At 40.8% G+C, this 24,861-nt stretch overlaps 1 protein-coding gene across 1 annotated transcript in view; it reads left to right on the plus strand.

Moving 5' to 3' along the window:
- Positions 1 to 24,861, plus strand: part of SYNPO2 (synaptopodin 2) — a 118,689-nt gene that overhangs the window by 78,797 nt on the left and 15,031 nt on the right. Inside the window, exons 2-4 of the mRNA XM_048509217.1 lie at positions 2,610 to 2,761; positions 9,456 to 10,267; positions 15,455 to 17,634. Of these exons, the coding sequence (XP_048365174.1) occupies positions 2,610 to 2,761; positions 9,456 to 10,267; positions 15,455 to 17,634 (3,144 nt within the window). The remainder of the gene's footprint in view (positions 1 to 2,609; positions 2,762 to 9,455; positions 10,268 to 15,454; positions 17,635 to 24,861) is intronic.

Consider the following 24,861-nt stretch of genomic DNA (forward strand, 5'->3'; position numbering starts at 1 on the left):
TTTCCTACGATATTCTCCATCAAAATGAAGAAAAGTACAAACGCTAGCCTTTCTCACAATTTTGAGTATATGTTGCTTTCAGTTTTCAATGTTCCTTACAGCTGCTATTTAACAAAAATGTAATTCACAAATTATATCAGCCTAATTGATTTTATCTTTATCTGTGGAGGTATAAGGGACTGTTCTGTATTCTTGAATTCCACTGGTGACCAACCCTTTTTTCAATCTTTTTGGTGTACATGCTAGTAGAATCAAGTTATTAATCATCTATATTGTTAACATCATTGCTCATTGCTGAATAGTCAACTATTTTATAGCTATATAAATTATACAAGAATGCAAATATCTTATGTTGATCCTGGAACACATAAAACACTAGCAATTCATCTTGCAATTACTTGCAAGGATTAGCTGCCAGTTCCAACAATGTAAGATTCTATTTATGGCCTATAATGCTTTACATGACTTGTTATAGATATCTTAGACTTTCCTTGGCTACCAAAGCAACCTGAGCTAATCCAAGAACTGAAAATTTGTTTTAATTCACAGCATAGCTGCACATGGTCTAAAACATGCAGGGCATACTTCATGAGGGCAACAGTTCATATATGACAAACATGAAGATGACTTCCTCTGGTCTTTCTCTGATCATTTAATGAATCTGGTTTGCTTGGAATAGTTGCAGATCAGTAGGAATTATAAACCAATGTTTACTATTTGACCATAAAAGTAGTTATACAGCACAATCCAAGCCATTCCAACCATCTCACCTTTGGATTCCACCAATGCTTGGGTACCATGAATTCAGCATGCTTCTGGTCAAAATCTGTTTTACTGGGGAAAAAAGTTATCAGGTTTGTTTGGACAATCTCATCCCCCACACCCACCCTAGTTGATCCCCTTATTGCAGTGATAGCAGATGAGTTCTCAGTGAGTCAAGAGTTCTGGTTTTAAATTTATTTTTACTGCAATTGAGTATGACTCAGACAGCATGGGGGATGATAAATCGGGGAAGGCCAGGATGCATCACTTGAAAGAATTCATTCCTTATTACCTCACAAATGGAGAGTGATGTTGTTTATGAAGTTTTTCATTCATGAACCACAGATAACTAGCAGTATACGTGTTACTTGACAGTTGATATATAGTGAATCTGAGAATCCTCTATTTGTTACAACTGAGTTCACAATTACCACTTTTAAAATTATTGAATTATTTTACTGCACAACCATGGGCAGAGAATGCTAAAGCCACTGTTGAAATCAAATATTTGCCCCAAAACACAAGAAACAGAACTTTTCACAAAAAGTTCATGAAATCTGCAGCAGTACATGTTCAGTAGTTATAGTAGTTGATTAGGATCTGGATGTCCCAGGTTTGAATTCCCACTCTGCCATCAAAGCTTATGGGGTAACTTTGAGGTTGTCATGATACAGCAGGGTCTTCAAGGCCATTCTATAAAGTCATACAGAACTCTCAGATTGCATTTAATACTAAAGGCACTTCTTAGCTAAGCCAAATTACACTGCACACTCTATGGCCTAACTTTCCTAAACCTACAATCTTACATAACACTTATCAAATAATACTTAAATACTTAAAACTTATATAGGTTTATTACTTTGTAATAATATTAAATCCCTTCTGCTATATCAGTCATACATTCTTGGCTAACTCATAGTATAAGGTGTTGTGAGGATAAAATGGAGCAGAAGAGGATATAAGCTTCTTGGGTCCCTATTGGGAAGCAATGTAGAGGTATAAATCAAGTATAATAAATAAATAAATGACCAGCTCAGGTCATAGTTGTGCATGGAGAAGCTTCCCTGGACTCAAATTGTTGTGTGAATAATCATAATCTGTATTCTGTTTAAATGACTCACATCCTTCTGCCCCCTATTTCATTCACCTGTTCAGTGCCTCTCATTTCACAGCTAGATGGTAAAGATTCAAAAATAGAAACTGTTTGAGTGCTCCTTGACTTATATAATTTCAAGAGTAAGTCTCTTAAAGAGAACCATTATCAGTGTATTTTGACCAAATCTACAATCTTCTCTTAAGGCCCAAGCTCAGAGAGGCAAAATTGAGAGCAGAAAGTCAGAATAATCTCCATAAGGCAATCTATCAAAATCCATGGAAAAGGTCAATCTACTTGTTAACGGGAGGAAAATTGGTTCCATGATAACATCCCTTCACTTTTCTTGTTTCATGATTGGTAAATCGCAATTGCACGTTTCATCTTCATATTCAAATGGGCTGCCTCCAGATAGCCCTATTCAGGCATAATATGTAAAGGTTAGGAAAGTATAAAGTCTAATATGCAGCAAAGACCAAAATCATACAGTTTATTTTTCTTCCCAACTCCAGTAATCAACAGTGCAGTTTAGGGCCATATGAATTGGATTGATAGTGTGTCTTCAAGAATTTTTCTCAAGCATAGACATCCAGAACATAGAGAGGGTAGGGAAGTATATGTATACAAGTAACATATTGGAAAGGAACATCACTCAAAGTAGCCTACTGGCATGCAAGTTCTGCAGTTTGATTTTTTGCTTGGATCTAAATGAGTTATATTTAAAGACTCAATTCTGTTTTATATTTTATTTCAGATTCGCAACAACAGCAAAGCAGCGATTGCAGGACTATGTGAGGGAGATGAAGTTATATCTATCAATGGCAACCCTTGTGCTGACTTGGCTTACTCTGAAGTTATCACCCTGATGGAAGCTTTGACTGACACACTTCAGATGCTTATCAAGAGGTAAAGCAAATTCAGTTTTGGCACATGTTTTAATAGGTTCGTTACAATCCCATTTCTATGTTACTGATTTCTTGCATAGCCCCAATATTTTGCATTTCATTGTATAAAATGAATTGCTTGAATTATGGGGGGAGGGGGGTGTATGCAGATCTAAAACCCATTCCAAGGGGTCTTCATTCCCTGGGCGAAAAGGGTTGTTTTTAGCTTCTTGCTCGATTCTTAATGAAGAAGAAGAAGACGAGTTTGGATTTATATCCCCCTTTATCTCCTGTAAGAGACTCAAAGGGGCTTACAATCTCCTTGCCCTTCCCCCTCACAACAAACACCCTGTGAGGTAGGTGGGGCTGAGAGAGCTCCGAGAAGCTGTGACTAGCCCAAGGTCACCCAGCTGAGGTGTGTGGGAATGTACAGGCTAATCTGAATTCCCCAGATAAGCCTCCACAGCTCAGGCAGCAGAGTGGAGAATCAAACCCAGTTCCTTCAGATTAGATACACGAGCTCTTAACCTCCTACACCACTGCTTGACTAGATCTTTAGTGGTTTGTTAAGTTTAATTATTTGATGTTTTATTATTTTGTCACATTTTACTTTTTAGTCATTTGGAGCAGATTCCCTAAAAGAGGCAGCATTTACCTGTTTGTTTGTTTGTTTGTTTTAAAGAATAATATTTGCAGCAATATCCCTTTATTTTCACTATGCATGCGGGTGGTGGTGTCTGGAAAGAGAGATACTGCTCCGCTTCTGCATTCATCCAACAGAGACTTCCTAAGAAAAGAGTATCAAATATGACCCAGAATAGCAGGGAAGTACTGACAATGATTTCATTCACTCATCAGGCTAGCAAAACCTCTGCACTCAGTATTCCTTCTGTCATACTGCCAAAATAACATTTAGAGGGATTCCTCTTATTCTGGACTGAAACCTCTCCTTCTGACATCCCATTTGCCAACTTCAAAGTGGAACCTGGAGATCTCCCCGAGTTAGAACTGATCTCCAGGGAACAGATAACATTTCCCATGATGGAAATGGCTGCTCTGGAAGGTAGACTCTATAGCATTAAACCTCACTGAGGTTTTGCCTGTCTCCAGGCCTCTTCCATCCCAGATTCCATTCTTAAAAACAATCAGGTATTTCCCAACCAAGAGTTCGAAACTCTACCCTAATCTCACATGAGACTTTTAAAAACACCTTTGTGTCTCTCATTGGCCCCTTCCGCACTCGCAAAATAATGCGTTTTCAAACCACTTTCACAACTGTTTGCAAGTGGATTTTGCTATTCCGCACAGCTTCAAAGAGCACTGAAAGCAGTTTGAAAGTGCATTATTCTGCATGTGCGGAATGAGCCATTCTGTACCTTCCTGAAGCAAAGACCCCAGCTATACTCCGTTCCTGAATCCTTAGGCAGAAATGCAGCAGCGTTTGAACCTGCAGTTTAAAACTTGACCCAGCCAGATTAAGCCCATATTGAACTGAATACTTCAGTCTGACTGGCTGCAGCTATATACTGCTGGCTCTGCCAGCATTCTCCACTTGACCAGAAGAAACAGCCAGCAATATAAAGCTGGAGCCAGACAGACCAAGTGTTCAGTGGATGCGGAGCTCAACTTGGCTGGGTTGAGCTTTGAACTGAAGGCTCAAAACCTGCAGTTTAAAGCTTGACCCAGCCAAGATCAGTATCAAAGAAGTGTGCCCCCGCCTCCAAGCTCCACATGGAGTTTGGGGGCAGGTGAAAGCAGCACAGTGTAATCCACTTCTGCAGTTCCCTACAACTTCCTCCTGCCCATTCCCTTCCTGACATTCATTTAATGTGCACTACTCTCTTAGGACTGGCCAAGGTTCTTTTGGAATCTGCCATTACATGAGGCAGAAGGGTAGTTTTAAAGCAGTGACTAATAGGGCCACCCTAAGCAGAGGTACACCATTTAAACTCAGAAGATGAACAGCAGTTCCTGGGGATGAACAGTAATGTCAGGGGAGCCCCAGGTCTTACATGGAGGCTGGCATCCCCATGCCATAGAGTGTTCCTCCCAAAGCAGCCATTTTTTTCCTCAGGTAACTGATTTCTGGAGATGGAAAACTTCATGTGTGTGGGGGTGGAAGTGTGTGCCTGGGCAGAGTGACTGCTGGAAGAGAGTATGCCTTTAGCCAGCTGGAAGAAGAAGAGTTTGGATTTATATCCCCCTTTCTCTCCTGCAGGAGACTCAAAGGGGCTTACAATCTCCTTGCCCTTCCCACCTCACAACAAACACCGTGTTGGGTGGGTGGGGCTGAGAGAGCTCCAAGAAGCTGTGACTAGCCCAAGGTCACCCAGCTGGCGTGTGTGGGTGTGTACAGGCTAATCTGAATTCCCCAGATAAGCCTCCACAGCTCAGGCGGCAGAGCTGGGAATCAAACCTGGTTCCTCCAGATTAGATACACGAGATACACAAGCTCTTAACCTCCTACGCCACTGCTGCTCCTTTAGATAGCAGGCTAAAGACAGATTCTACCTGAAATTCTGGAAGCTCTTGACAGAGTGAAAAAGGCAATGCAGATTTGGATAGTGGACTGTTGTCTACACATACAAACATAGCCACAGACATGATTAAGTGATCGAGATGGGGACTTAAACAGAACTAGGATAGCCAAATAAATGTTCCTTGGAGTTCATTAAAGCAAGATCTAAGGGGGACTATCACAAGAATTAGTGGGATGTGTGATCCTGGAGTTGCACCTGTAATTTGAGGATTTATTCAGACGAATTTTATTCATACATCTATGCTATATAATTAAATACATATTCTGAGGCTATAAACCAATTAGTACTGGATAAATATAATCCCTGGAAACAAATGATTACTTTGATGTTACAGATATTCCATAGACATTACAATCCAATTTTTAATTTATTAAATATAATAGCAAAGACCCTGTATAGCTTATATAATTTTTAGAAAACTTGGTGCATTGCATTTCTTATTTAATATAATCTCCTGAAGATGCATGTTGACATGTCCAAATTAGTTAAGAAGTTCAGACTAGGGAATGACTACAATAAGTGTTTTCTATAGTTCATGATGAGCAAGCTGTTCAGTAGACAACATACATTAATTTTTCTGAAAGTTGGATGATATATGGTTTGCATAACTGTTGGCCTCTTAGGTTGCTCAAAAAAATCACCTGCATTGAGCATATGTTTAATGAAATATAAGAACATAAGAACATAAGAACTAGCCTGCTGGATCAGACCAGAGTCCATCTAGTCCAGCATTCTGCTACTCGCAGTGGCCCACCAGGTGCCTTTGGGAGCTCACATGCAGGATGTGAAAGCAATGGCCTTCTGCTGCTGCTGCTCCTGAGCACCTGGTCTGCTAGGGCATTTGCAATCTGAGATCAAGGAGGATCAAGATTGGTACCCATAGATTGACTTCTCCTCCATAAATCTGTCCAAGCCCTTTTTAAAGCTATCCAGGTTAGTGGCCATCACCACCTCCTGTGGCAGCATATTCCAAACACCAATCACACGTTGCGTGAAGAAGTGTTTCCTTTTATTAGTCCTAATTCTTCCCCCCAGCATTTTCAATGAATGCCCCCTGGTTCTGGTATTGTGAGAAAGAGAGAAAAATTTGTCTCTGTCAACATTTTCTACTCCATGCATAATTTTATAGACTTCAATCATATCCCCCCTCAGACATCTCCTCTCCAAACTAAAGAGTCCCAAACGCTGCAGCCTCTCCTCATAAGGAAGATGCTCCAATCCTTCAATCATCCTCCTTGCCCTTCTCTGCACTTTTTCTATCTCTTCGATATCCTTTTTGAGATGTGGCGACCAGAACTGAACACAGTACTCCAAGTGCGGTCGCACCACTGCTTTATATAAGGGCATGACAATCTTTGCAGTTTTATTATCAATTCCTTTCCTAATTATCCCCAGCATATAAAATAAACGTTGATCACGTGACAGCCTTTGCAATAAACAAGGTCCACAAAATGCCAGCTGGCATAGTGGTATCAGCAATATGGTAAATGCCATCTTGGTGTCCTTCATTTTTAAGCACTGGATGAATGTTCATATTCTGGAGTTGTACAATGGGTAAGAAAACAGTTCTACTTCCTTAGAAAGTCAGCATGGTTGTAATGGTTAGAGTCTAGCACTAGTTTCTGAGGGACCCAGATTTGAAATCATACTCTGCTGTGGAAGCTTGCTGGATGACCTTGGACGAGCCACACCCCTTAGCCCAACCTACCTCAAAGTATTGTTGTGAGGATAAAATGGAACAGTAGAGAAAGTTATAAGCCACTTTGCGTCTCCGTTGGGAAGAATTTTAAAAAGAATTCATTGAGTTATTTGAAGGACATTTATTTCGCAAACATTTAAACCTCTTTTCACCCTCGTAATCAGGGAATTTGACATAATCAAACGAACATTAAACCAGAAATCAGGTCTAAAAGGTACCTTGAACAGGTATCAAAGAAAAGTTTGCTAGTAGTCATCTATCTTATATGGATGAACCACTCAGAGCCTCAAACAGAGAACGTAACAATTGAGCAGGATCACATGGGAACAAGTAGTCATTTGGCTGCCCAGATGACAGACTGTTTAGGTCTTTACATGTGTCACTTCTCACCAGTCATGTCACAGGCAATATGTTGGTGCAATCAAGCCAAAGTTCAATATTTTACCAGACATAATTGTTTGAGTTCTAGGAAAATGCAGTATTCCACACCAGAAGTGCTACTTTGAAGAACGCTACGAGGCAGTTCAAATGAAACGACAAACAATTCTACATTTATTGCTTGAAAGGGGAAAAAAGATTGTGCAGAAAGACTCAGAGTATATCCATAGGCAGAGAGGCCTTTTAAGGGGGGATTTCTCTTTCCCTCCCTCTCTCTGTCTCTCTCCCAAAAATACAGACTTCCTAAGCTACCAATAAAGAGCAACATTTATCTGGCTTACCCCCAGGCTTTCTTCTTACAAGGAAATGTTTATGGCTTCACAGTTTATATCTGTGTAGCACCACAAATGATTCTTCAAATAACGCAATAGGATGGAAACCAGCTACAGTTGGAGGACTCCATAAATTAAGATGTTTGACCTTTTAGTAACTCCAGCCATCCTTTGACAGACATTATAGATTGATCTTAAGCCCATATCCTGTTTCCAGCAACCAGTACAGAAGTGAGCGATTGTGAGACATCTTTGATGTTCTGTCTGATTTAGCTGTCCCTTGTTGAGATGTATGAAGTTTCCAATCTCTTGCGCTGTATGATTTAGTAGTTTCAGAATCCCTCAAATCAACAGGCTGTTTTTTTATTTTTAAATTGTCCGACATTGCTGGATATTTTATAATTTATTCAAGATTTGTTGATCGCATTGAAGTTTTACTTTATCACAGCCACCCCCCAAAAATAATCACCATATCACTGAGATACCCAACACTTAGGTACCACATCCTGCAGCAATCAGAGACTTTTATTCTTTTCTGTCAGAAATGCCAGAAGGTCATATCGTACATTATATGACAAATTTGTTAAAGAATAGAGAGAAAAATTATCTGCCAACTTCCTTGAAATCTGCTTCCAGTCAGAGTAGAGAATACTGAACTATCTAGACTAATTTCTGAGCCAAAAATGAGCTATTTGGTATATGAACTTATGGCATTGTCTTATGAGCACCTAAAATTTGCAGTGTTAGGAAGCCCTTTGACCTGTACCATTTCCAGTGGTTGCATAACGGCTGAATGATTGAAACCAGGTATAATGAAAGCTTAGAAAAGACTTGGATAATTTAAGAAAATCTTAGTCAAAGTAGTAATTAAAATGGTTGTTACAGTTGAAATGCTGTCCTATAAGATATCAGAAAACAGGATATCCAAAATCCTTAGAGAAAAATTACAAAGAGTAGCTCAGGGCAACAAGCCGCATACATGACATTAAGCCATGTTCTTATCAAAGCAACTGATAAGGTAAATAGGGCTGCCAACATCTAAGTATGGCCTAAGGTTGCCTCCAGATGCAGCTGGAGGGCTCCTGGAATTACACCTGATCTCCTCAAGCTCCTGGAGTCTTCTCCTGGGAAGTTGCTGCTTTATGAATGATACCTATGCCATAATAGCCTCCTGAGACATCTCCCCTCCTGAGACATCTCCCCTCCCTAAACTTCAGCCTCTCCAGGCTCCACTCCCAAATCTTGAGAAATTTTCCAAACTTGAGTTGGCAACCTTAGGGGGGGCTGGAGATCTAACAGAATTACAGGTGTTCGACTTCAGAGAGCTGTTTCCCTGAATAAAATGGTTGCTCAGGAAGGTAGACTGTGGCTCATTCCGCACACGCAGAATAATGCACTTTCAAGCTGCTTTCAGGGCTCTTTGAAGCTGTGCAGAATGGCAAAAACAGTTGTGAAAGCAGCTTGAAAGTGCATTATTTTGCGTGTGCGGAATGAGCCTATATGACATTCTACCCTCACAAACACCACCTTTCCCAGTCTCTATCTCCAAATCTCCCGGAATTTCCAACTAACATACAAGATTGCCAGATCAGCTTCTCCACCGAGAATCTGGCCTCATCTCACCACCTTCAGTCATGCAATAATATCTGTCATGTTGTACTGGCTATATATAAGATTTCTTTGAAGGTGTATTAATATTGTGGGAACGGAGCACACAATATAGTAAGCATAATACCACTTTTTGTTTTTTGCATGTTTTTTCTGCAGGTCTTTGAGTGGGGTAAATGAGACCCTCAGTCCTGGAAATGAAAACAGAGACAACCTTAACATTAAAAATAACAAATATAAAGAAAGCACCACTCTGCAAATCAGAACAGCCATGCAAAGGCCCCACGTGGAGTTGCAAATCACAGGGGCAACCAACGAAATGTTCCAAATCGGGCAGCAAAGTGCTATGGTGGAGTCATCTATAGCAAAGCAAGAAAGAGAAATTGCATATTGTCATAAAATCCCTCCCAAAGTGATAGAAACCCCAAAAGCACAATTGATCAACGTGCCAGCTTTCTCTGGAGAGACGGGAGAAAGTGCAGTTCCTACATTGGAGCTGCAGTTGTCCCTGTCGCATGACAGGCACAAAGACAGCAGTGTTCCTAGTCTAAAAGTTCTGGGGGCTGAAAAGTTCAAGTATTCAGAAACAGGACCCAACCTTCAACAAGATGGGAGCAGCTCGGTGACTCCAGCTCCCACTTCTGAAAAAGACCCATCTGTCCAGCACTCAATCCGAACATTCCAGATTGCTCCTTGCAAAGAGGTCAAAGCAGTGCCAGAAGCTGAGACAAAGGAGCCATCTTTCACTAAAGTGGAAGTGATCCTAGGCTGTTCTGACAGGGAGAAGGAAGCATCCCGGTCCCTGGCTGAAAAGGGGTGTGTAGATTCTCAAGTGGAAGGAGGGCAGTCCGAAGCACCTCCTTCTGTGGTCTCCTTTGGAATCTCATCCGAAGGCACAGAGCAGGGAGAAGACGACCAGAACTCTGAAAGGGAACATAGCAGACCTCACAAACACCGGGCAAGGCACGCCAGTAAGTATGCCTCAGCTAAACCGGCTGCGTTGTTTGGGGGGGGTGTGTGTGTGTGTCTTACATTTCCTAATATATATTTCAAAGCACTTGAAGTATGAATATGCAAACAGGATTTTCCCAAAGTCTTCTTACTTCTTGTGCTCCTGTGAAAATGTTTAGTACATGTCTATTGTTTTTATAGGGTTCTTTCAGACTTACTGCTTAGGATTTGAAGACATAATAACTGCTTTGGAGCTGTGTAATATTGTTTTGTGAGACTGTGGCTACTTATTTCCCACTTCTGATTCCAAAATGATTGAATAAATAAAAATTCTCATACAAAGACAGCTTCTGTCAGGTTTCTTAACAGAGATTTTAAAATCATTTCAGAAAAGCTCATATCAGGGAGAGACAGTTTTGTTAAGCAGACTGTTACTTTCATTGGCAGGCATCTTTAAAAATACAAATGATGCTACTTCTATTAAAAGCCAGGAAGAATTTAAAAAGGCATAGTAGTGAGGCTTGATGATGCTTGCAGAAAGTCAGCTTGACAGACACCAGCATGTGTATTTTTGGCCAGTTATATGATCCTTCCAGTTTTGCAAGGCTTCCCCAGACTGTAAAGTGAACTTACTATTCCTTCTAGCTTCCATACCTAGAGGTCAGCGCAAAATCTAAGCAAAGTTCTTCAATTAAAATAAAGTGTAAATGCAAAAATGATCACAGTACTAAAAAGACAAACTAATGCTGAGTTCTCAAAGCACCTATTTATCGATTTGCCTCTATTGCTGGCACTCGTTCATTCATTCCTGACTATTTCAAGAATTCTGTCAAGGGATTTCATTGCAAAATGGCAACGGCACAGCGATATACGTTCACATTGAGCTATCTTACACAGACAGCGGGGATAAGCAGGCTAACCCCTTCGCTAATTCCTCTATAAGCATATTTTTAGAATGATAACCATTTGTATTAGCATGTAGATTAAACTGTTACTTATGCTTCAAGTGTCTGTGAGTAATCCACATATTTATGTCTTATTAAGTGGAGAATAAAAGAACAGTATGCATACTTTGCATTTTGGCATTGAAACCAGCAGCAACTGTCGGGTTATGCCTGTCAAATTACACAGTTTGTTTAGAAAAGGGGGGGGAGGGGGGACTTGCATAGTGTTTTAATCGAATATGTAAGTGCCAATTTGTAAGTGCCAATTTGCCAATTTGTAAGTGCCAATTTGTAAGTGCATGAGATGCATTTACTTTCTCTTTAACGTCCCTTAAACTTTAACTTCTCTTTAAAATAAATGCACCAGTTTTTAGAAATATAAACATAGGCTGTTTACCCAAAGTGGTGCTTTAGGTGTAGGTATGTCCAAGTGCTAGCATGCACCCACTGGGATCCTTTTTCTTTGAAAGCAGGCTGCCACGCATGGTCATGCAGTGCAATAAATTTCTTTAAGAACTCTCTGCAGTTTCATAAGCAGTTTGCCATGTGGCATTGGGACCGCTACTAGAGAAATATGTCCAGAGCTTCTGGAGGCATGTGGAACTAACGGTAGAATTCTTTGTCTAATGGTAGGATTCTTTGGTAAGTGTCTGAAATGGATTTGACCATCTAAATCCGTGGTGGCGAACCTTTGGCACTCCAGATGTTATGGACTACAATTCCCATCAGCCCCTGCCAGCATGGCCAATTGTAGGGGCTGATGGGAATTGTAGTCCATAACATCTGGAGTGCCAAAGGTTCGCCACCACTGATCTAAATCTTTCAGGGCAATTCTGAAAACTGTTCAACGGATTCAGAAAGATGTAACTGCTTAGGAGCGTGCTGATATTCTCTGAATTAGATCAGTCTAATCCTAAAAAATATTTTCACGAGATTAAACCCCATTGAATAACACGGGACTTGCTTCTGAGTGCTGCTGCCTAAAATTGTTTTGGGTCTCTGGGGAAAAAAAATATCACATGGTTATGTTACAATCATCACTGTGCGATCCTTCAAAAGCAAAAGGGGTAACATATCCCATCCTGAAGATAAAGGCTGTAAAAGGACAGTGAATGTATGGTCACTATTCTGTAGCTTTAACATTTAGACTAAGAGCTGCTATCATGTAAACATGCTCAGAAGTGTCTGATGATGCATGTGTTATGTCATGTGAAATTATTATTAATTGTAGTTGTCCAAAGAGTTATCAGTTTGCAGATACATGAGACCTTCAAAGGCAAAAGGCATATGGGACAGAGCCTATAGTAAAGAAGAGAACTGAGTGAGACTGAGCTAAAACCAAAACCAAACAAAACAAACAACTGTCTGTATCCTTCCTGTATTGTGTAAAATAATCCTGGTAGAAGGAAAAATAGTATGTCTCAGGATAAGCAGAATATGAGGATTCTTTAACAGTTGCTACAAGGTGAGGGACAAGTTACTACCTTATATTAAAATAACAGTTGTTGGCATCTGGAATTATCTTTGTTTTGAAATATAACAAAAATGTTTCCACTCAGTACTTACTTTGAGTTACACATTGATTTTTATTCTTCCCCAAAGAGATATTTTCTGAGTGGCTCGATTTAATTCAAAGGTACTGCTGTGTCTTTTGAACCCAGCTTGACTGAATGCATGAGGGGAAAAAATCACATTGGAAGTAGTTTTAAAGGGGAGAATCACAACTATCCTTTCCACAACCTCTTAGAAATTGATACTGCTAACAACAAAAGTCATATTTAAAATCAGTCAAGTTTTGAATTTGGCCAGGTCGTCTCATTAAAAGCAACAAACTGCACCAAATAGCTGGAAAAGCCAATCTAGGTACTTCCTATAATGTTAACTATACAGCCCCACAGATCTTTTGTAGACATGTCTTCCATGTGATGTCATCACATTGAAAGTGTTTCCTTCCTCCTGTGTCTCTTGCCCTTTTCAGTAATGATGACTTTGGCATACCTGCCTTTTGTGCAGAAAAGCCATGCAGTGCACGATCATGGGTTCTCCTTCTTTGGAGGTTTTTAAACAGAGACTGGATGAACATATGTTGGGAGTGCTTTGATGGTGTGTTCCTGCATGTCAGGGGGTTCGACTTGATGACCCTTGTGGTCTCTTCCAACTCTATGATTTTATGTCAATAGGCTTATATTGAGATGATGTTGCATGGTGTGCTTTGCAAGAAAACAGTAAAATCATAACAAAAAAGGGGACCTGTCATTGTACAAATTCCTGTTATGTGTCTTGTAATTCAGCAACAAAATTACACAGCCTGCTATAAGACAAGAGACTATGCTGCTGGCCAAGATCCTGGTAGCCATTTCAAGCATGGCCAAAGACTTGGACATAACTAGTGAAGGTTTTTTCCCTCTTTGGACAATGCATGCCATGAGTTTGAAACTTGATTTATTAGGCAACATGGGAGGTTACTCTCTGAAAAAAAACCAAACAAGCACAAAGACCCCTTGGGCATGTGGAAGTAATTGTACAGTATGCTCTCTTACGTTGTTTTTCCCCTGGTATGATTCAAAGAGCCATTTCTAAGATAATGAAGTTATTTTAACACTCCTAGCAGTTATTTTAACACTCTCAATAATAAATTAACAGGACAGTCCTAAGCAGAGTTACACCCTTCTAAGCCCATGGACTACAATGAACCCTTCTAAATTCCTTGACATCAGTGGATTCAGTAGGGTATAAACAGTGGTGGGATCCAAAAATTTTAATAACAGGTTCCAATAGTGGTGGGATTCAAACAGTGGCGCCACCGCACATACGGCAGGGAGGTTGCTTTAGTAACCCCTTCTCGGCACTCAGAAAAAATTAGTAACGACTTCTAGAGAAGTGGTGAGAACTGGTTGGATCCCATCTCTGGGTATAAACTCTGTTTCGGCTTGCACTATAACTAGATCTGCTTGCTCCCTTTGAACCTGACCCATTCTTCTCAATGGGATCAGATCTCACTTGTTATAAGAAAGATATAAATGGGAGCAGCAAGTTGTAGTAGTAGCGGTAGAAGCAGCTGCTGCAGTCCATGGTACATATTAATGAGACTTAATTTGCAATCCTGTGGAGAGCTCTTCCAGTATAAACCTGTGAAAAATTATTGTAGTAACTCTGCATATGATTGCAGTTTGAGATGCCAGTCTCCAGCGGCAACTGGGGATCCCCCAGAATTACAGTTCATCTTTAGACTTCAGTCATAGATTCCCTGAAGAAAATGGATGCTTTAGAGAGTGGGCCCCACTGAGCCTCCCTAGACCCCTGTCCTCCCTAGGCTCCATACCCAAATCTCCAGGTGTTTCCAAATCTGAATCTAGCAACCTTACTCCCCATCCCCGTTGGCGGACCGGGAAGGGTGGTGGTGGTGGGAGCTGGCAATCCCTAATTGTTGTGTTCACCTCTCTAGTTATCTCAATATGTGTCCTGCTGGTTCCTAAATGCTCAGCATAGATAGCATATCTTTTGCCAGACTGAAAAAAAATTAACAAAAGCTATATTTGAAAAGTAATTGCACAAGTTTATGCATCTCTCCAGCCAAACTGCCACTGTCTTTAGAAAAATCCACCGCTGAAATATACTCTTCAATGCAAGACTTAAGTTATTCCCTATAGATTAAAAGGTAATATTGTATTTTTATATGAAATTATTTCACAATGAGTTTGGAAAAAGACCCCCAGACAAGTTACACTTTAAAAAAACTATCAGCTAGTGTTTCAATAAAGAGTTTACTTGTGTGACTTAAGGAAGCCAGTTACCATATCAGGAATGAATCTTGTGCAAATGAATAGATAACATTCCAGAACTCTTCTTACAGCATAAGTTAACTTCTGTAATATGTGTATATCTAGGTGACATGGCTGATATAGCTCTTGTTGTATATGGGCTTATATATGTACACAGACAGTAACAGATATGCAACATCAAAAGCTCTTGTAAGCTGAGTTGGCAAATCTGCAATAGAAAAGTTTCTTCAAAGAATGTCAGTCAGGGAAGAATGGCTGCTATGAAATTTTTATCATAGTTGGAGCTGTGGGAAAATATTAATTCTAATGCTTTGCCCATGCATATTTGCGTAAGGGAGTCCTCCAGCCCCAGAGAAAGAAAGATTTAATATTGTTCTCTCTCAAATCCCAAATAGCTATTGTATAGCTTCTGGGTTAAAATCACTCTCATATTACACTGGGCTTTGTGCATTGACATATGCTCTTTAATCTTTTTCCACAGGGCTCAGACGAAGTGAGAGCCTGTCAGAAAAGCAGGTGAAAGAAGCCAAGTCTAAATGTAAGAGCATTGCCCTATTGCTGACAGCGGCTCCCAATCCCAACTCCAAGGGGGTGTTGATGTTCAAGAAGCGTCGCCAAAGAGCCAGGAAATACACTTTGGTCAGCTACGGCACTGGAGAGCTAGAGCGCTACGAGGACGAGGGTGACGAATTCGAGGGTGAAGAAGAAAGCGAGAAAGATAACACTTTTGAAGTAACCTTACTTGGCACTAGTGAGTCAGAAATCGATGAAGATTTATTCTCTGACCTTGACAAAGAAGACCGGATTGTGACATTTGACTGGGACACTGGTCTCCTTGAGGTTGAGAAGAAACCCAAAAGTCTGGACGAGATGCAGATGCTTCCAGAGAGCAAAGGCAAAGGGGCGCTCATGTTTGCCAAAAGACGGCAAAGGGTGGATCAGGTAACGGCTGAGCAAGATGCAATGAAGATGCAGGCTGTGCATAGTACTGAGGGGCACCGAGAGGTTACTACAACAGAGAACAACTCCAAATTTAGCTCCTCCTTAAACCAGGTAAAACAGGAAGAAGCTTCGAGAATGCAGAGCCACGTGAGCAAGAGCTACATAGAAGTGAGCCGCACAACAATACAACAAAATGGCATTGGAGGAGGCCCTGAGACAAACATGTTGTGTCAGTCTTCTGAAGCCCTTAAATCAGCAAGCTTAAACAGAACAGCGAAACCTTTCCCAAACATACAGAACAGAGCAGCAGCACCCTTCTCACCCACCAGAAGCATGACAAGCCCTCTCTCAGATTTTCCTCCACCCCCTCCTTATGCTTCAGCAAGCCCACCACCTGAAGCCTTATACAGAACTGCTTTGACTCCTGTTGCCAACACAGCTCAGCCAGCTTTATGGTCTCCAACAGAATCCACAGAGCAGATTGCATCCCGGGATGAAAGGATTGCTGTGCCTGCCAAAAAAACTGGAATCTTGCAAGAGGCAAAGAGAAGGAACACTGCAAAACCTATGTTTACTTTCAAAGACACGCCCAAAGTGAGTCCTAATCCTGCCCTTTTGTCCCTTGTGCAGCATTCAGAAGGCAAAAAAGGTGCTGGCTTCGAATCAGGTCCTGAAGAAGACTACCTCAGTTTGGGAGCAGAGGCCTGCAATTTCATGCAAATCCAGGCAGCCAAACAAAAGGTTCCTCCTCCAGTAGCTCCAAAACCCGCACTAAAGGTTTCTCCTACTGACACAACACCTATTTCACCGGTCTGGTCACCTCCGGCTGTTGCTTTTGCCCAGCCACCTGCTTTTCCAGCTCCAAGATCACCTGAAGAGGCAAGTCCAGCACCTGTCAAAATAGCACAACCTGTTTATCCCCCTCCACAGCCTCCAAGTACTCTTAACCTAGCTGGTCCTTTTAAAGGGCCTCAAACGGCTGCATCACATCAAAACTTTACACCAAAAATGACACCCACCACACCACTAGGAAATGCTGTCCTTGCAGGAGGAGTGGGGCCAGCTTTTGAGATGCCTCCAGCGTTGAGTGGGAAAGGAGCACAGCTCTTTGCCAAAAGACAATCACGGATGGAAAAGTATGTAGTGGACTCAGAAACTGTGCAAGCCAATATGGCCCGGGCATCATCACCCACCCCATCTTTGCCATCTTCCTGGAAATATTCATCTAATGTCCGAGCCCCACCACCAGTGGCTTATAACCCCATCCAATCCCCATCGTATCCTCTTGCTGCCACCAAACCACAGTCAAAGTCATCCAGCGTTGCCAAAACTACCAAGAAGAAACCTAAGAAAGCACTTAGCTCTTTGGAGGTTATGAAGCATCAGCCATACCAGCTCAATGCGTCCTTATTTACTTTTCAGCCTCCCTCTGATAAAAAGGAAGTCCCAGCTCCTAAGCAACCTGCCAAGTTTGACTCAGTGCCTGCTTCAAGATCACTTAATGCTGGTTCTCCAGCTAACATCAGAGCATCTTCAGTGTACTCTGTTCCAGCCTACAGTTCACAGCCTTTCTTCCCGTCAAATGCCTCTAGCCCTGTAATCGAGTCCTGCGGATCAACAGGTTACCCTGCTTTTCAGAAGCAAGAACCAGCAGTATCCTCTTCAGTTGCTACTCCAAGGCCAAAGTTTTCAGCCAAGAAAGTCGGTGTTACAGCACAGGTGTGGAAGCCATCAGCCATTGAAGAGTAACAACTTAATAGCTGCAATTCAGTGTCCACTTTGCTTTCAATGAATTGTTTGCAGTGGTGATCTGGCACCCAAAGTGATTCTCAGCTTCCTTAATAATGTTCAGATATATCACAAGATATCTGGGTCCAAAAAAAGCTTAAAAATTTAAATGAATCAAAAGGAATATAAATTTGAGATGACACGTCTTTAATACATATGCAAATATGGCGTCCAAAAATGGACAAATGCCGCTCAAAATTAAGTAAGCAGGATACTAGATGTTAGTGCTTCAGTACACACATACACAGTGAAGACTGTTCCTATATTTCAACATTAGAATTTAGCTTTCACAGGGGTTTGGGATGGGGGAGGAAAGGGAAAACAGCAGTTCTCTGATGGCCAAAGGGGTTGAGCACAATCAAAACCCCAGTGAATGATATTAGATTTATTTTTAAAAGTGCCTTCTAATATCACAGTCTTCTGAGAATGATGGAGTATTGGGCCCGAATTTGCAGTTGGGGGATACTTTCCATTTCTTTATCTGCAGTTTGGACATGATGAAGGCATAAGCAACACTACCTGGATAAAGTAGCTGCTGTATCACCATCATGGGCCCTCTCATTTAATAACCATGATTGCATGGCTGTGTTTCATGCAATCCCAAGTCCTTATAACTTCATGAAAATAATGTATGCAAAGGAGCACTGGTGGTCTACCTCTAGTTCTCTACTCTTAGGATTCCTTTGCAGAACTGGCTCCTTAGAGGGCAAATCTGGCATCTTAGCTGTGAGCAACAATCGTGAATTACCTCTTTGATTTCCATTTCCCCCTCAAAGGTGCCAGTTGTGGATAGCTTTAACTGTGTGTGGAAGAAGGAAGATTTTAGAGAGGCTTAAGCAGGAAAGGTCAGAAGTTTCCAATTTTTAGGAAATACTGATCTCCTCAATGCTAGCAGAAAATGAAGAGTCATGAGAGAAAGCCCATTAGAAGTGTTGAAGAGCCAGAGAGTAAGCTGGATTCTACAGCTGTGGATGTGGTGCAATATGTTCTTATGAAAACATAACTACTAAAAACTGAAGGGACATGTCCTTGAATACCAGTTTTGCAACCAGAGCAGTATGTGCCTTATAAATAACTGTCTAATGACATGCCATGATTCCTGACCTCATCTTTCTGCTGATCACTTGGATACATTCTCACTTTCACTGTGGGCTTTCCAATCCTCCTTTTTCCACTGTTATTTCTTTTTATTCTGTTCCTGCTCTATCACTTTGCTTTTAATTAATACACTGTGGACCAGGAGGATCAAGACACTGTTACCATGCCATGTTCTGCTGAGTTTCCAGGGATAGTTTTCTGCCAGTTTTATTAACGTTGAGATTCAAAAGAACACTATTTACTATTCCCAGTATCTCTATATTGTCTATTCTATCATTTTAGACAACGGAGTCTAAATATTACACAAAATCATTGAATGCAGATTAGTTTATCCCTTTAACAGGGCTATCATTCACATAATTAGGCTGGTTAAAATGAGTGAGTGGACTTTACAGACAATTTTGAATGTTGAATTTAATGTGTATTCACAATGTAAGGATGCTACAGCTAAAGTAGCCCAGTGAATATATTATATTAACTGATTTAAGATTATGAAAATTCTTGAGGTGGGTGCAGATAAGTGGCAAAGTAGTGGAGTCACAGAATGGACAAATGCAGTAGCTAAAAATAGGCAAATTCTCTCCAGTCTAGTTTGAAAGTGGTTTAGGCAAATTAGACTGTTTAGCTAGAGTACAAACCAACTCTATATTGTTATTTCAGAGATTTGAGACACCATCCATATCACATAGAATCTTCCAGGCATTGGAATAAAGCAACAGTATTGTCCCTGCAAACTAGATGCATTTGAGACCTTAAATCCATGCTTTAATTCTTCTTCTTTGCTCTGCTTGCTAAGGCACAGAGAATGTCCAAGAGTCCCAGAATCATTATAAAGCAGCCAAAGACTAAGATTATTGGAAACGTGCCACCACTGCCAAATATTGCAGTTGTGATCCACCATTTTGAATTTCTTTGGAATGTTAGATGAACAGTGATGTCAGTGGCCTACCTATAATCCAGTTCACATAAACAGTTGCCATTTGAGTTTCCAGGGCTAGACAAGTGAATGAAAGAAACATACTGTAGTGCTTATATTGGGTTAAGCCATGACATTTAGCGAGAGCACTTTCCCATCTCAATAAACCAGTTCAAAATTACTTACATGCAATTTGTGATTTGACTATTCTCAGGATCATGTTCACACTGAGAATGCTAAGTTTAGCCTTGATCATACATAGGTTACATCTGCAACTTTTTGACATCAGTTTAATGTTTTGACAATAAAAAATGTGCTATAATGGTCACAGAAATTTTCTATGAGGAGGCCAGAACTGCATCTCTTAAAAGACCAGGTCATGTATACAGATGCTACATGGACACAAGCAACTGAGAATAGACTTCTCCCATCTCTTGGAGAACATTATGACTGTGTGATGAATAATTGTTTAAAGTATGAAAATCAGTCTCAGAAAATAAAAACAAATGTGACATGTGCATCACAGTGGTGTGTACTTGGACAACATTTGAGATACATGGACCATTTTAAAAACCCACAAGGCCTTATCCCAGATCTGTGGTAGGGAATGAAGATGTGACTCAGTGGGATATCATCCGTTTGGCATGCAGGAGTTCCTTGGTTCAATCCCTGGTATCTCAGGTGATGTGACCACTACCTGAGATCCCACAGATTCGGTACCAGTCAGAGCAGACAATGCTGATCTCAACAGACCAACAGTCTGAAATAGCCTAAGGCAGCTTCATGTGTTCTTGTGTGTGAATGGAATGCCTGTCATTGATGGGCATCCTGTACATTCTTGCTAGTGAGTAGTCCTGTTAAATCCAACAAGGCTTTCTTCCAAAGGATCAGAGTGTCAACTGGTTATGGATCAAGCATTGTTGACTAAATTCGTGCATATCAGGAATCAAAGGTATACATTTTAAGAAGCCATCCATTTCTGCACAGAAATGTACTCAGAAAATTCTTTTGCAACACAACTTATCTAAGGATATATGGTACCAATATTTTAATCCTCTTGAGATCTTTCTGTTTATTTTCCAGTTACAACCTGCTGTAATTTTTCTCTATTATTAAAATTGTTTCTTCTTTACTTATTCTTTTACTAGTTCTTTGTTTTAATGTATTTTGTCTGAAACAAAAATATAGCTTAAGTTTCTTTTCTTCTCTTCCTGTTTCACACAAAGCCACCCCAATTCTACTGAAATGTGTTGCTCAGCAGTCCCATTAAGACAAGAGTTCTTGGTCGTAGAACTCATCTACAGCAGTAAAACTTGAAAAGGCATAAACACAGCATTTAGGACCTATCTCAAAGGAGGTTAACCCAGCTAAAAGTATATTCAAAAACAATTTGGAGGGTGTCCCCCGGCTGACCACTTGTGTTGGTCAATGCTACATTGATTGGAAAGGTTTAGGGAGCAATCCTAAGCAGGTATACTCAGAATGTTACATAAGTCTTCTCAAAGAGGCTTATTGTTTGGAAAGTGTCCTTAGAAGAAAAGAGTTTGAATTTATTCCCTGCCTTTCTCTCATGGAATTTATACCCCACTTTTCTCTCCTGGAAGGAGGCTCAAGGTAGCTTACAAATTTCTTTCCCCTCCTCTCTCCAGAACAGACACCTTGTGGGGTAGGTGGGACTGAGAGAGTTCTGTGAGGATTGTGACTAGTCCAAAGGCACCCAACAGGAATGTAGAAGTGGGGGAACAAATAGGGGAAACAGATAGGAGTCTGTCATTCATGTGGAATAGTGGGGAATCAAACCCAGTTCTCCAGATTAGAGTCTACAACATCTTCTTAACCACCATGCTGGTTTAAGGGATGTTCAATACCTATTCTTTTGTGATCTCCGCAGTTCTTTTTTTCTCAGCTTACCTTCTCAGTTCTGCATGTTTTAAATTCTGAGCAGAGCATGTCATTTGGATGATGTTTCAGTTGCTGATGCTGAGTCATTGTGAGAACATCTGTGTGTCATCATTTGTCTGTCGTCTGGTCACTAACAGTTGACTAGAATCAGCCATGTTTCTGACACTGCAGTTTGAACATCATCCTGCTATTCTTCTCAGGGGGTGATTTCGCACAGGCCAAATATAACAGTTTCAGGGGTGTGAAAGAAGCATTATGGGGAGAAGCTCCCAAAGAACACCCCCACAAACACACATATACACACAAACACTTCTAACCCATTATATTTGGCTGAACCTGGGTTAAATGAAAATCGCTTAGCAACTTTCCCCCTTCAGCTTGGGTTTCAGTTGCTTCCTGCTTGCCTGTGAGAACTACGGCAAGCAGGGAGTATTCCATCCCCCCCTTCTGTCCATCATTATGGTGGATTCCCCAGGCAGCTGCCATTAGAGTGGATTCCCTAGGAGGCCACCCTAGGAGTGCCGGTAAGTGGGGGAGATTCTTGGGGGGGCAGGATTCTTGGGTCTGTGGTACACAAGGAAACAAAGTGTTTCCTGTGTGCACTGTGCTGTTTCCTGATCCCAGCAATCCTGGAGGGCCCCTGCATCTGCCGTGCAAATGGCAGCACAGGCAACACAGGTTCATTTAACCCATTCATGTTGTCTGTGCAGACTCAGCCAGGGTCTGCTCCTTGAGTATCTGTTTTGGGTTGTATGTGTGAATATCAGCATATCTGACTGAACTGGATAAGAATTGGGTAGATGGGCTCAGATGTGTTAAACACATGGTAGGAAGTTTGTATGAAAATTAATTAGCTGGGCCTGGTTTGCCAACTGTTTTTAATGTGCATCTCACCAACCCTTTATTCAGTATAGCTTTCACTACATTCCACTGAAATCCATTGAAAAAATAGCTCATGTAAACTCATCTTTTGAATGGATTTCACTGGACTACATTAAATGCTGTATTGGACAAAGGCTTGGAGACTTAGTTTGGATATGTTCTGATTCCTCCCACAGAAATCTACAGAAAAAGAAAATGTGTTGCATTTCACTTCTCAAATAGTTGCACGAATCAGAAATTCCATCTAAATGCATGTGTTTGCATGCTGGACAAACCAAACAAGAAAGAAAGACCTTTTCAAAATAACTTTCCAAGCTGTCCTGTTTGGAAATGGAATTTGTAATGTCTGCTATTCTGAAGCTTGCTTCTAAAGAATTGTACTGGGGCACCTATGCATTGCCATGACACAGGGAAACCCTGTCCTCTTCCAGTGTCAAGGGAGTTTTAAATGCTTTTCATTTTTAACTCCACAGGGAATGGGTTGCAAAGGGAATCGGTAACAGAATACAGTACCTCTCACCTCTTGTTCAAATATGGCCTAAGGCAGGAATGACTGAAAGCCATGACCAGCTGCTGAGGGGCCTGAGTGACATCAGTGGATGGTGACTGTCAGTCCCGTTTAAGCAGAGAAGTTTGCCTCACACCAAACTACAACTCCCAAAATCACTTACTGGAACACTTATCAGAGACTCAGAAGGCTAAGTAAATATATTAACAAACGTGAAAACAATTCTGTACTTTAAGGCTATGTAGTTCACATCCCAAAATGCACATTATGTGTCAAGGGGAAAAAATTCCCGAGCAGTTATGTTTTCAAATTATTTGGAGTTTTGCAGAAAAGAACAGGAGATGAATGGGTTTATAAAGTGATTGGAAGGAGAAGGGATAGGAACTTATCTGGAGAAGCATAGCGGAGCACATTCACTCACAATCACCATACAGGAGCGTTATCAAAATTTTACACATAATCATGTGGCTAGAAAGTTATTTTCCCAAACATATAACCTGATACTCTGTAGGTGCCAGCTTACACATCTCATGCCACACTTGGCACTTCAGTAGCGATACCCTCCCCCCCCCCCACTCCACACACACACTCAGAATACAATGAGCCCTGGTTATGCTCTCATCCCCTTCAGATAAAAGATGATACAAACAATTTCTCTAGTCTGCACTTTATGAAAGCAAGCATAGGAGCTCACATGTTACTTGCCGAATAATATTTATTATTTAATGTTTTTATTCCATTCATTTGTACCCTGCCTTTCTCCCCAAAGGGGACCCAAAGCTGGTTATAGCATTCTCCTGGCCTCCATTTTATCCTCACAAAAACCTTGTGAGGTAAGTTAAGCTGGGAGAATGGATGGGCTGGGTAATGTCTAAGAAAAGGAATGACGCCCAGAATGAATCAGGGTCTAGATAAATTAGGGAATTACAATTCCCATCAGCCCCTACCAGCATGGCCAATTGGCCATGCTGACAGAGGCTGATGGGAATTGTAGTTCCTGAACATCTGGAGAGCCGCAGGTTCCCTACCCCTGATCTAGAACATTGGTCTTCAGATGATGTGTTAGGACCACTAATGGATCACACTGACTTTAGATGATTGCACTGACTGCATTACCATTATTTATTTTGCTGTGATTAAACTTTTTTAAAAAGTGAGAGAAAGGGATTACAAGATACAAAGGACAATAGGGGAGCCTTTAGTAGTTGTGCACCACGATGCACAAAACAGGATGCCATTTTATTCATTCCTGAATGCTGACATTTCATTTGTTGAAGGAGCAGGAATCCTGTTTTGCATCTTGCTTTGCTGGAGAGAAAAGGAGAAAGACTGACCACTTCAGAAATTGATTTATGCTTGATCACAGGTTGAGTTGAGTCCTAGTCTGAGAAGGTGGAAGCTCACTGGCTAATAATGAAATCAGTCATACAATTGCTATAAAAATGAACAGAAAACAGATCCCTAATTGTGGACACAACAAAAGAATGAGGTATAGACTGACCATCTCTTTGTGGTATTACTGGAGACAGATTGCATGGGAAATTGTATTTTTGATTTACCCTTAACAATTAGGAATGTTAGGGTTTCAGAACTTTATAAAATGTATCAGGGATTATTTAAGCACAGGGTTTATAAAATATTAGAAGGCTATGCTCAGAAAAGAGTCTTCACAAAATTCAACACAAGGTAGGGAAGCTTTGTTTTAGCTAAGTTCAAGCAATGTAAGCATTAAGTTGATAGTAATGGGGAGGGAGTTCCATAATTGTTAGTTATAAAACAATAATTGTCTTTGTTAATGTTACATTATTCAAACTACTCATAATATTACAGAAAATGAGGTCCTACTAAGAGA

Source organism: Sphaerodactylus townsendi, linkage group LG10, assembly GCF_021028975.2.
Source record: "Sphaerodactylus townsendi isolate TG3544 linkage group LG10, MPM_Stown_v2.3, whole genome shotgun sequence".
NCBI lineage: Eukaryota > Metazoa > Chordata > Lepidosauria > Squamata > Sphaerodactylidae > Sphaerodactylus > Sphaerodactylus townsendi.